Source organism: Cebidichthys violaceus, unplaced genomic scaffold (assembly GCF_023349555.1).
Source record: "Cebidichthys violaceus isolate CVI_PGR_0920_01 unplaced genomic scaffold, fCebVio1.0.p SCAF_13, whole genome shotgun sequence".
Taxonomy (NCBI): domain Eukaryota; kingdom Metazoa; phylum Chordata; class Actinopteri; order Perciformes; family Stichaeidae; genus Cebidichthys; species Cebidichthys violaceus.
Window position 1 is genome coordinate 921,550 of NW_027176296.1, and position 12,645 is coordinate 934,194.

General features: G+C 43.9%; 1 protein-coding gene across 1 annotated transcript; it reads right to left on the bottom strand.

Annotated features, from left to right (window-relative positions):
• Window positions 1-4,840: 4,840 nt before the first annotated feature.
• On the bottom strand, window positions 4,841-8,343 carry s1pr3a (sphingosine-1-phosphate receptor 3a). Its single transcript, XM_068707238.1, has 2 exons — window positions 8,097-8,343; window positions 4,841-7,296 (listed from the first exon to the last, which is right to left on the bottom strand). Exon 2 carries the CDS (start codon window positions 7,164-7,166, stop codon window positions 5,973-5,975), a length of 1,194 nt encoding a protein of 397 aa, XP_068563339.1. The 5' UTR covers window positions 7,167-7,296; window positions 8,097-8,343; the 3' UTR covers window positions 4,841-5,972.
• Window positions 8,344-12,645: the final 4,302 nt, after the last annotated feature.

A 12,645-nucleotide genomic window follows, 5' to 3' on the forward strand; every position in this document is an offset into this window, starting at 1 on the left:
CAAGAGGGAGGTTAAAGGTTACATGAGATAAAACATTTAAAGGGGACTTCTGTTAAAGGGGTTGTCCAGCACAGAGACAGATTTGTTGCTTATTATTTAGTTGCGAGTAAGATTTGAAGGTGTCTCTCATGAGATTCACACTTGAAGTCTTTCCTGGGTGTCTCCGCCCGCCGTTGCTCTTTTTTTACACGACACACAAACACTCCAGGCCGCTCGCATGCAGAGGCAGGGACTCAGCCAGCTGTGCACACACGCTCAATGCCACAAGTGAGCAACGGGACACGCATGTCAGACTAGAAGGCTGCCGTCCTCCTTCTCACTTATCCCCGATCCCAGACACGCTAATCCCAGCAGTTGCGGCCGGCGGGTATGGGGGGGGGGGGGGGGGGGAATAGATTGGAGGTCAGTTGTGAGCAGGTGTGTGCATGCCGTCAGGCCCCACCAGAGGACCGCAATCACAGAGGGTTTGGAGAGAAAGCAGCTGCTGTTTTGGGAGATTTTGGGGAGGGGGGGTGGTGGGGGTATTGACTTTGGAAGAGATTGCTTATCCACTCCTGCCACCTATCTGTTATGGTAGGATGGCAATGAAAGGCCAGGTGCGTAGACTGGCGAATACGGATATACTTTATTTACTCAGGTAAGCTACTCTTTTGCAAGAGAGTCCTGAGTGCAGAAGAAGAAATAGAGCAGAGATTAAGCATTTGCTTAAATTAATGCAATTGAGTGATCATCTTCATTCAATTTATGGTGTAAAGTACTGAAGAGCACTCAGCTTCAGGATTTACTCATGCGGAATGAGTTAGCCGGTCCCGGGATCTGGTCTGATGGAGAGTAGTTTTTGAATTTGAGGCAGCTTTAGAAGGCTACACTTATCAACAAAACATGAATGAAATGAGAAACTGAGTGTGCAGTTCTCTTTTTGTTGCTAGTAAAGACACACAGGGCACAGATGACATGAAAATCAATGACGTTATTTTAAAAGGGTCTCTATACCATATTTAGAGCATCAACATAGCAGCAAACAACTATTTGCTTCTCCTTGCTTTGTCGAAATAGCCGCATGCCTTTTAGTGCATGTTCGTGTACAGGGTGTGAGCGTTCCCCTCTGGCTAGCCCCACAGCAATGCGCTCATTTGACGGTTACAGTTGATAAGGTCCACCCTCCCTGTCCCCTTCAGGCAAACACTGTTCACTGTCATCACCGTTGTCGATGGGCTGTTTGCGCCGTTAGCTGCGAGCCGCCGGCTCAGCTGTCACCGTGTTGAGAGCCGTGTGGAAGCAATAGATGTCTGAATTTCGTATTGAGCACTTTTAAGGTGCAATGAGCAGCATGCGACATGATGGTGGACTGCACAATGGCTTTAACTGTCCTCAAGAGAAAAACTGAAAATATTCTCACACGAAAAATATAGTTATTTAAATGGAGTTGATTAATGAATTACTCAATTAAGAGAGAAATAAGTGACAACAATTTTGACAATCAATTCATCATTTTGATGGTTGCTGGTTCCAGCTTCTCAAATGTGAAGCTGTTTTTCCTGTTTATATATTAAATGTGTTTGTATCTTAGACAAAACAAAAAAAAGCAATTTGAAAACCACCTTGGGCTGTGGGAAAATTGAGATGGAGCTTTATCACTATTTTCTGACATTTTAGAGGACAAGCAATTAATCAAAGAGATTAATTAGTTATAAAAACAAATGTTAGTTGCAGCCCTACAAGGCACACATTAGACTCAGGACTCCTATTTAATAAGACGTCCTAGAAAAAAGGCATCTGTTGTTGCTTCAGGAGAAAGAAACTGTCAGAAAACATTCTTTCTTTTTCTACTTTGTTATTGCTTCTGAAACTCAACCGGAGTCTTGATCCGCACTACAGGAGCTTAATGGCAGTGGGGTGTTGAGGGGGATGCTGGGAGGAGTGTCCACCAATCCAAGTCTCAGCCAGCTCCTTCAGATATCCTCCCACCAAGTGACCTTTGCCTTCGCTCCCCCCACGTTCTTCCCAGCTGCTCCCCGGATGAAGCCCTCTGATCCCGGGGAGCTTATCACCAAAGTCTGCCTGGGTCTTCACTCTCTTTGTTGCACAAGTAATTACGCTGTGTCGGACAGCTGTGGAGGTAAAGGTAGAGGAGGAGAATCACCACTCGCCACATGACTGTGTGGGCCTCCTCTGGTGGGAGTGGTACAACTCAGCTGTAGAGGAGAGAACGGCTTCAGCTGGGGGCTCCCTGCATGAGCGGGCGCCTCGCACGGGACCCCTCGCCGCTCTCCGCCTGGCCCCACTCCACCTCCACGCTGCTTCAAAAAGGGGACTTGAGAATGAGGGAAGTGTTTCATACTGGCACATTCAGTAGCTCGGACCAGATGGAGTCTTTGTTCTTTCTCTCAAAAACACACACGGATGCACACACACACACACACACACACACACACACACACACACACACACACACACACACGCGTCTCTCTGTCACATGCAAATGCACACATGCATGCATGCCCATTTCCTCACCACACAGCGGTATAAAGCCAGGATCATGAGGACAGGGGGTGGTGTGATTCTCTTGTGCTCTGTCGTGTTCACATTAGTCATATGCAAATAGGCATTGTGCACAGAGAATGACACAAATCCACCATGTCTAAATCCTCAAAGAAGACTGGTGACGGCTATTTAGTTAACATGATTTATTAAGGTGTTTGACCCAGTTAGCACATGCAACCATTAAATGGTGTTTGTTTCTGGTGTTTGGACAAATGGAATCTGTCATCTGCTGGAATTTGAAGACATGAAGAAGATTAAAATGAAAAGGAATTTATTAATCTCTACTCTACATGTTTGAGGTATGTTTTTTTTAGATAAAGATTGAAGGGAAAGATGATGAAACATTGTGTGGATGAGAACAGTTGGGTCTTTCCTGCTCATCTTCATTGTGTGTCTATTTTTCCCCTCAAAAAGTTGGTATTTTTAACCTGGACCCTATTTTTTTGTGTCTAAGTGGCTAACGGGGACAACAATTTTAAAATTGAGTCCAGTATTGAGCCCCTAAATGATCACTTGGGGCAATTCCTCTCCGTCAACGAACGTCCACTAAAAGCACATGTTTTTGCCACTGAGAGGCTGAGACTGTAATAAACATGTCTAACAACATTATGGAAAGGACCCTATGGAGAAATAAAAATGCTTCTCTTTACCTTTCGCTTAATCCAGTCTGTTTGTTATTGTGTCTAACCAAGTCCTGCTCGAGGAGAAGTCTCGTTCTGAAATCCATATCTTGGAACAACAAAAGTCTGTCCGGGTGTTTTTGGAAGTTATTTCCAAAAGCGATTTTATCACGACCTTCTCTATTATCTATTTTGGGAACATATTCCACGCCATAAATTATCTTGGCTCGAGACAAAGACCTTCTGACTTTGTATTTCCCAGGTATACAGCTTAGTTGTCTAATTGATGCTACTGAGCAATTAGCTGGTACACCTGGTGTTTATTAGCAGTCGCTTCCAGAAACCTCCTTCTTCCCCTGATGCTGAAACTGCAACAATGCATCTGTCCTTTGTGGAGTTAATCTGTACATTGTATGTTCACCTGGTTATCCAAATTGCTGACGATGAAAAGATCTAATATTATTTATATTATTCATTTGTGTGGACGTTATTTTTTCTTTCTGCTCCAAACTGATTTTCTGACAACAAAGACATTTGAATCAAACTAAATCTAATGATTAAATAGGAACAAGTTGGACCAGAACAGTGAGAATGATACAGAGGAGCAGAAGGAGAGAGGGATTCACTGACTACAAATGACGCTGGAGCTCAACATTTTGTCATTTTCTTATGTTCCAGATGGCATAAGGCCACCGTCGTCCCCGGCTAATTCAAGAAGGAGAACATTTCTGACAGGAAGGAGCCAGTGACATTTAAGCTGGAAATGCGCGGCTGGTACTGCGTCCTTGCTGTCTTTTTCCATCAGATCCGGAGGTGCAGAGCAGAGACGCATCCTTTAGCTCAGGTGAGTATGAAATGCCAGTCTGACAGCTCCTGTCTGGTCTTTGCTGTGCAATGCGGTGTGAACAACAAACTCTGCTGCAATCAGCCAATCATCTAATTGATTCGAGTCAAAGTAACCTTCACTGCTATGAAAACAAAGGCATGAATTAAATATCAGCATCTAGACAACAAACTTGTATCCACTTCAATTATCTCGCAGTTCATAACACAACAATGCCACGTCAGAAACTCTGTAAAATTGTAATGTAACAAAACCTCAGTTTTGTCATCATATTCATTTAACATATTTAATAACTGGGGTTTGTCACACTACGTTTCAGAGATTTTAAACAGAGATAGGAGACTTTTCACAACAGGAAGCTCTTCAAAGTCAGATTCCTGCAGTATCTTTCATGACTAAACCTCGCGGAGCTGGAAACCCCTGGTTGAAATAAATATCAAGAGTTTCTGTGCATTATTCATCAGTGGCTGACCTAGGTCTACTTATGAATTGGATTGAGAGAGCATCAATCAGCTTCCCATTAGGATATTCAATGAGTGCAGCAGGTTAAATCTCATGACATTTATCTTCTTCTGTCTGAATAACACATGATAAACTGACAAACCGGAGCATTTGTGCATTTATATATGTATGACTAAAGCTTTTATGTGACTACAGACGGATCTACGGTTCATATGGTGCAAAAACATGCAGACAAAATGTCTGGTTTTCCTATAGACCTTAACAATGTTTGCATAGGACCAACACAGAGACCGAGTGGCTGAGAGGAAGGGCGTTGGAAGCAGGCAAGTCATTGATTCAATATCAAAACATGACACGCGTGAAAATCTCATAAAAGGCAATAGGATTTTATTTTATTTGCTGTATATTGGTATCAGGCACTACACCACCCTAGACAGAAATGTAATTTACAGTCTACCGCCGTTAAATAATTCACATCCAACACTCTTGTTCACTAGTGGTTAGTTGACGTGTGCGAGTGGTTTCTAGATGAGCTGATCAGAAGCAAAAATGTCCAGTTGATGTTGACACAGTAGAGTCAGCCCTGATAATGTAGAACTGAGCCTGAATTGTACAAAAATGGCCACCATACAGATGTCGAACCCTACTGATTGGAGTGTCTCCTGTAGCACCACCGCGAGGACAATCTTTACGCTCTTGCCCACTAGTGGTAAGAATCTAATAATAGCAATGTTGCTGTCATTTTTCATTCATCCACCACTTTTGATTTTTGGTGTGTGTAATGAGTATCACAGCCTAATGAGGCCGCTGGTCTGATAAACAAACTTTTGGTCTTGTTCTCTCTCACAGTGCATCTCAAATCATAACAAAAATCAATAATTAAGTCCTAGTACCGTGGTGTTTTCTATGCACACAAACTACTTTAAACAGGAATACCAATAGTATTAAGATGGCAAATGTTTTCACAGAAAATAAATACTTTACCAAATCAAGTTGTGATGGAAAATTCAGGTGCTTTAAGAGTACTTGCATATGGCACATGCAAAAAAAAAAGTGCCCCAATTTGATCTCCATTGTTTGTAATGACACAATAAAATAAAGGCATCAACAGACACAACACTAATAGTGTTAATTATACACATGTTTTGAAGCAATACCAAGTCTAGTTTCAGACATGAATTAAGACAATATATTAAATTTGGGGCTTGGTTTAATCCATGTCTATGGAATCGTCCTATTGTATTTCATAACGGTAGTCATAGTGTAAGACAAACACAACATATCAGTAACTCTGGTGTTGTGAATAATATTCTGCAGTTGTTGTAAATAGTGGCTTTAAGTGATTTTGATTGTACTCTCATCTGCATTAATATCGTTCCATCTGAATACCGTCCATTGCTACACTGGCCATAGTGCATAAACAAAAAGTGGCTGATAGCAGGACTATTTCAGTTCTGTGTCTTCTTCTGTGTGACTGCAAAGCCTCATTAAGGTACTTCCACTCAGAACTTGCTGAGGGTCTGCAGCGCCCCCGCCTTCACCAGCACAGCTGAGAGCAGGTCTGCAGGCCCGGAGGGATGGGGCACAGCAGTGGCTGTGGGATCTCCATGCTTGTTGTCAGCGTTGATAGGTGTGGGAACCTTCCCTCTATTCAGCGTGGACTTGCCAGCCCCACTGCCCCCTCCTGCGCTGGTTTTGCTGTTCTCCACTGTGGGGATGACCGTGCCCAGGTTGGGGTTACCCACCACGGGAGTCCCAGTGTGCTCCATGCTGGTCTGACAGCAGCACAGCTGCCTGAAGAAAGCCGCCCTCATCTCCCTGCTGGACAGAGTGTATATCAGAGGGTTGAGGGCAGAGTTGAGCACAGCCAGGGCTATAAACCAGTCCACCTGGTAGAGCACAGGGCACTTATCTGGGTTGCAACCAACATCCAGCAGCAGCAGGAGGAAGAGGGGGGTCCAGCACATGACAAACACTCCAAGAACAATGACCACTGTCCGCAGCAGGGCCAGCGAGCGCTCTGAAGGCTGGCTGCTCACCCTGCGGCCGCTAGAGGTCACCAGGCGGTAAATCCTGATGTAGAGGATGATGATGGCCACCAACAGGGCGCTGAACACACTGATGCAGAAGGCCACATAACTCTTAGCATAGAGCGGCAGCACTGTGGAGCAGGAGGCCATGTTGTTCAGGCAGTTCCAGCCCAAGCTGGGCAGGGCACTGAGCAGCACTGACACGAGCCAACATGCTGCCAGCAGTCCAAGAAGTCTCCCCCGACCTGCTGTCTCGCACGGACGCAGGCGCACCATAGTCATGTGCCTCTCGATCCCAATTGCCAGGAGGCTGAACGTGGATGCGCTGAGGGCCACAAACATGCTCCCTTCTCTAGCCAGCCACTGCAGCGGCGTCAGGAAGTAGGTGTTGCTTCCCGAGGTGAAGATGTTGACCACGTAGGCCACGCCGGCCAGCAGGTCTGACAGCGCCAGGTTCCCAATGAGAAAGTACATGCGGCTGTGGAAGCGCTTGTTCCTCCAGAGAGTGAGCAGGACCGTAACGTTTTCCAGAACAATCAGCACGCAGATGAAGAGCAGCAGGGCCATCTTACAGGCCCCGCTGCTGCGAGGCTTGTCCCACTTTCCTGAGTGGTTGTAGTGGCTGACAATGACAGCGTTCATCCCCTCCTCCACCCGATTCCCCATTGTGCCTGTCCTTCCTGCCTTCTTCGGTCACACACAGCAGAGGGCGCCACAGCACTGGACACAGGAGGGAGGCGAGGCGAGGCTGCTCAACCAGACAGAGTCACAACTGGCATCTCAGAGCCTGAAGGACCTGTTAATATATCAAAATGATTTTTAAAAGTTATATTCAACACTTTAAAGTCACAGCAGTTACAATCAACATCATTTTGGATAATGTCTGTCAGAAAAAAAAATTTAGGAGGACTCCTAGAGTATGAAAGTAATTGTTATGTAGAACATAAAAAAATTGCAAATAAGTTAAATATTAGGCCTACCTAATTCATAATAATGTATCTAATCAGGGAAGTTTATTACTGAGATTGTGTCCTGGCCAAGATAGCAAATTACATATTAAACAATATAAAACAGATTTATAAAGAAATTGAGCAAATACAAAATACAAGAAGAAGTAACAGCTGTAGTTTATGACGCTACAACTTAATACTGAACAAACAGTTGCTGCTGTTCATAAAATACGTGCCATAAATGTTATAATTTCTAGTGAGACTACTGTGACTTGTAAATAAACGTTGATGTAAAAGGTTCCAGAATAATCCTTAAATTATAGGGTACATGTAATTATGAAGTTGGATGAACAGGGTTCTCTCAAAATTAAACTCGTGTAAAATCGTGTGTAGCCCAAATTAATAACACTGTAAAAATTAAAACAAACACTATTGTCATTATCAAAATAAATAGGTTGGCGACGCTTTTACACTAATTCAGTTATAATATGTTTCCTCATGGACGTCTGATCAACTTTCCTGTTTTGGAAAAGTTACTCAAAGTTAAAAGGAGAGATCATTTGGAAACTAGACCTGAATACTCGGCAAAATAACGTGTCTGCTACAGTACAGTCTATTATTCTTCATCTACAGTAACGAGTCGTACCTGTTGAAGTTACTGCTCTCATCTAAACATCCCGGTGGTTTTTGGTGAGATTTGAAGTTATTCGGAAGACCTGCGTAACGATGCGCTCGTGTCAAAATATGCGGTTGTCAAAAATGGATGATCTACGGCGTGAAGTCCAGGTATTTTCCTCGCCCGTATAAAAGTTTCCAATCACGGAAGTATTCGGCTCCAAAAATCCACTTTGTGTTGCGTCCTGAACTTCATCATTGTGGCGTCCTCCTCTCACACTGTGACTCCCTCCAGTTTGGACCGTCTCGTCTCCTCACCCCTCCCAGCGCGGTGGGGCGGGATCTTACCTCTCCATTCGGTCAGGAGAGAGGTCAGAGCCACGCGTGTCGTTGTGCCAGACGCTAAAATGTTGCGCAGATGGGTCGCTTTGTGTTTATGACGCTGCTTTGCATTTTCAAACAAGCAGTCAGAGTGGGTTTGATTGATTTGGCTTTAGGCTATTTTTTTAAAAAAGTGTATAGTCTAAAGAGTTTTTGTTTTTGTCTGAGAACAGCCGACTGTTTCAGACAAGAACACTTAATTTGTCTGTGTCATAAAATTGCTGCGCTTACATGTACCAACACATGTGACAGTGTTTTGCCTCAAGGCCTTATGTGCTAAATTCAGTTGTGTCATCCTCTAATGGATAGATAGTTTTCTACATCTACTGTTCTGCTTTGGTGGCATATTTTCAGGGTTGATGATAATGATGGATTCTCAACCAACTATGTCCCCCCTCAGTTCATTTTTTTTTTGGACCACAGACAGCTGAATCCAGATTCTGTCATCGTTATCTGAACGTTGACCACAGTTTCATAAAAAACAACTGACTTGTGTGTTTTTCTGCCTTTCTGGGAATGCACCCCCTCCACTGAAGGGCCAAGAAGTTGCAACCGGTTTTTTTGCGATTTGATGACTCATTGTTTTTCATGTTCAAATAAAAGATGACTGGATCCGTTTGCTACTTCGGAGTGTGAGATAGGTCAGACCTCTCCCATTGGAGCCAATAACGGATGGGAAGGAAGGAGTCACACATATTCTCCTTTTATGCACTTTCTTAGTGTTATTCAGAGGAAACAAGAAGACAAGAGTGTGGGAGGCTGAATGTAGCTACGATGTACTGCATATGATTTTATCTGCAGTACATGGGCTTGCATTACAAAGAGTAGGTCGGGTCATTAGGTCAGAAGCAGTTAGAGACACCACAAGTGTGATGTTCAGTCATTGCGTTAAGATCTAAATGAGCAGAAACAGTGGTGGACAAAGGATAAACTGTAGATCCCATCATGATTGCCTCTCAATGGCTCTCAACATGGCGACGGCTGAGCTGGCGGCTTGTAACTAGCGGTGCTAACAGCGCTAACAGTAAACTACGTCAAATGTGCCGAAAGAGCTAACAGTGTGTACCTGTGGGGGAACTGTACAGAGCAGGGGCTGTCATGTAATATACAAACCTGAACTGAAAGGACGCGTGGCCGTCCGGGTTTTGTCAACAAAACAAGGCGATGCTCAGATAACAACACACACAGAGGGAGACCGACTTCATTCTCAACTCTGGCTTTACTCCGCTATATCATAGCAAATAGTTGTTTGCTGCTACATAAATGTTGGTGTTTTGTATTGCTCCTTTAATTTAAAGCAGAGGTAAAAGTTGTCACGCCTTTTGGACTTTAATGCCGTATCCCTGTGGGTAAAATGAGGCTTTTCCTACGGCAACTTCCTGGCGTTGTGTGACTTGGGGAACCAACTGACGGGTGAGAACACAATGCCGGGACCACAGCTGGATGTGGATGGTATGAAACATGCTGAGGACCATGTCTGGCCCGCTCGCTCCTCCTCTTCACCTCTGCTACTCCAGCAGCAGCACCAACGCTCCCCCCGCCCCTCTCTGAGCTGGATCTGTTACGTGTTTAAAAAACCGAATGCACATTCCCATCAAATTCCCAAAAGCTATTATTCCAACCACTGAATGTTGCAATGGGTGGAAACAGAGGGGTAGGGGCTGTTACTTCTCATTGTTTATGCCAAGCATTTTTACAGTTTTCCCACATGACGGTCACTGGCTTTGGGCTCCACAATGTCACATTCAGCCTGTGAGATTGAGAAAGACAGACGATGGAAGAGGGGTCAAAGGACATCTGACCAGGAGCAGAGCAAAAGCAGCTGAGGGAAAGTTTTAGAGAATAGGAAAAAGTGCGGCGCAGGAGAGAAATGAGGCTCCAATTAAGAGGATCAGATGTAGGTGCACAGTGTTCTTTTTTTTTTTTTTGTCCCTACATGCTTCAATTTAGGTATTTTGAATACTAACAAACTAATGATGGAATGCACATGTAATCAAGTATATTTACTCAAGTATAATCCTTCCTCAAGTACTTCCATTATATGCTACTTTGTACTTTTTACTGAACTACATCTATTTGGCAGCTTGAGTTGCTAGTTATTTGTTGGATTTATTTTACATACCAATAGATTTGACATATAAAGCATATGTTGAAAAAGATGTGATGATTAAATCTTGAGGGTAGCTACTAGTGGACCTCATGGTGTGATTGTTTTGACAACCTTTGCGTGCAAGATCAAAATTATACCTAGTTTATTATTGTTCGAGGACATAAAAGACAAAAACTCCCATGCATATGCTAAGATTTCATAGAAGAGATCAGGATATTTGTCTGCAGATATTGGATGTTTGTATTGCTTCAACCCAGCAGTGCTCAATGAAAAGGTGATGCCAAGGCAAGGTGACCATCCATATCTGATCTGCATGGTTTCAAGCGTCTCTAAAATAGCAAATTGTGGCTATGACGGAGCTACTGTGTTTTCTTTTTCTTCTTTTCTCTTTGCTGATGTTTGCTTCGTTTTACAAACTGTCCATCTCTTCTGTTTTTTTGTTTTCGTGCTCTTTGTTTTTGCTGGATCCAATGGGCTGAAATAGCATAGAACAGGCCAGAAATTGAGACTGTGATGGATGACGGTGCAAGCTAACAGTGACCGACAGTATAACAAATGTTGATAAAAAGAAGGCGAGATGGAAAGAGAAAAGAAAGAGCAGGAGACTAAGGAGCCGTGGCTGACAGTGTTTCCTCTCTCTCTCTCTCTCTCTCTCTCTCTCTCTCTCTCTCTCTCTCTCTCTCTCTCTCTGTCCCACCGGTATCACTGATTGTGAGAGGTTACAGGCAGTCTGGCCCTCTTGCACATGTCAGCCCAGGCATTGCAGATTAATGAATGACCCCCAGAGCTGTTGACTTTACCCTGAGCAGCAAGAGATGTACAGGCGCTCTGACAACCCATTTATAACCATATGAAAATACCCCTTGGCTCTGTGTTGTTGCAATCTGGATGCAGACTTCCTGGATGTTTGGTGCTGTGGTGGAAAGAGGAAATGTTGCTACAGGTCACCAGATCATGAAAAAAAATGTCCTTGTTGCCAAGTCCTGTAAAAGTTTGTCTTTCCTGCATCTTTCTGTGTGAGGCTGCTGTGTGCTGTATGTGTGCAGCAGCATTGTGAGTCAGGGCACACTGACGTAGGCTCGGGTGGTGAGTTAGATGTTCGGGAATGTAAAGTGTGGTGGGAAAGAAGGAGAAGCTGCAGCGGTGGAAAAGCAAGGCCTCTCGGGCCGTCACCCCACTGCCCTCTACTCCTACAGTTTACCCACACCCACTGAAAAAGTTTCTTCAAAAATTATAGAGAATGTTTGCTCAGCTCTACGAGCTCCAGCAGCATTTCAATATGACATAGATATAGCTTTACAGTAGATATACAGTATGTAGATGTTGTGGAGGTTCAGACCAAACAGTGTTTGGCTCAACATTATTTATTGAGGAGAGATAAGAGACTCGTTTATGAACCTGACAATTGAACAACTGCTACACTCCATCACTGTCTAAGTCTTGATGCTGGTGAGCACCATGCAATAGGAGCGGGGTTCTCTCAACGATTCGATTCGATGGCCCTGGAACATGTCAAGGAGTATAAATATTTGATGTGCCAGAGATGTTGTTTTAGAGAGACCCAAACTGATAGTAGTGGGACTGGTGGGACAGAAAAGGGAAAGCGAACAAACGCTTCAACAACACCGAATGTAGTTGGATCTTGCATACATGAGATAGAAACATAGAGAAGCGTCATTTGAATGGATAAATGATGATTTATCTGTAATTATCTATCTCAACTTGGTAACGGTTCTATATACTGGATCCAAAGCATTATCGCAGCAAACAACTATTGGTAATGTAAAGATGTAGTGGAGTTGGCGTCCAGAGCAGAGAATGAAGTTGCTCTTGTTCTTTGTGTGTTGTAATCCCAGTTTCTCTGTGCTTTGTTTACATAAACCGGCCGGCCGTGAAAGATTTTTAGTGCACATGAGTTTCTTTGTTGTGTCCTACTGACTAGCTAATGCCTGAGGCTCTGCACTGTCGGTTACCGCTGACACCGTCTCAGCCAACGGTGTAGTCACCCCCCGCAGGGAAACACTGTTTACTCCGTCAGCACTGTTGCCATTGTTTGCACTTCATGCTGTTAGCACCGTTAGCTACTAGC

What these genes read in the sequence shown, in the direction of transcription:
- s1pr3a (XM_068707238.1), bottom strand. Translation starts at nt 7,166, where the DNA reads ATGGGGAATCGGGTGGAGGAGGGGATGAACGCTGTCATTGTCAGCCAC.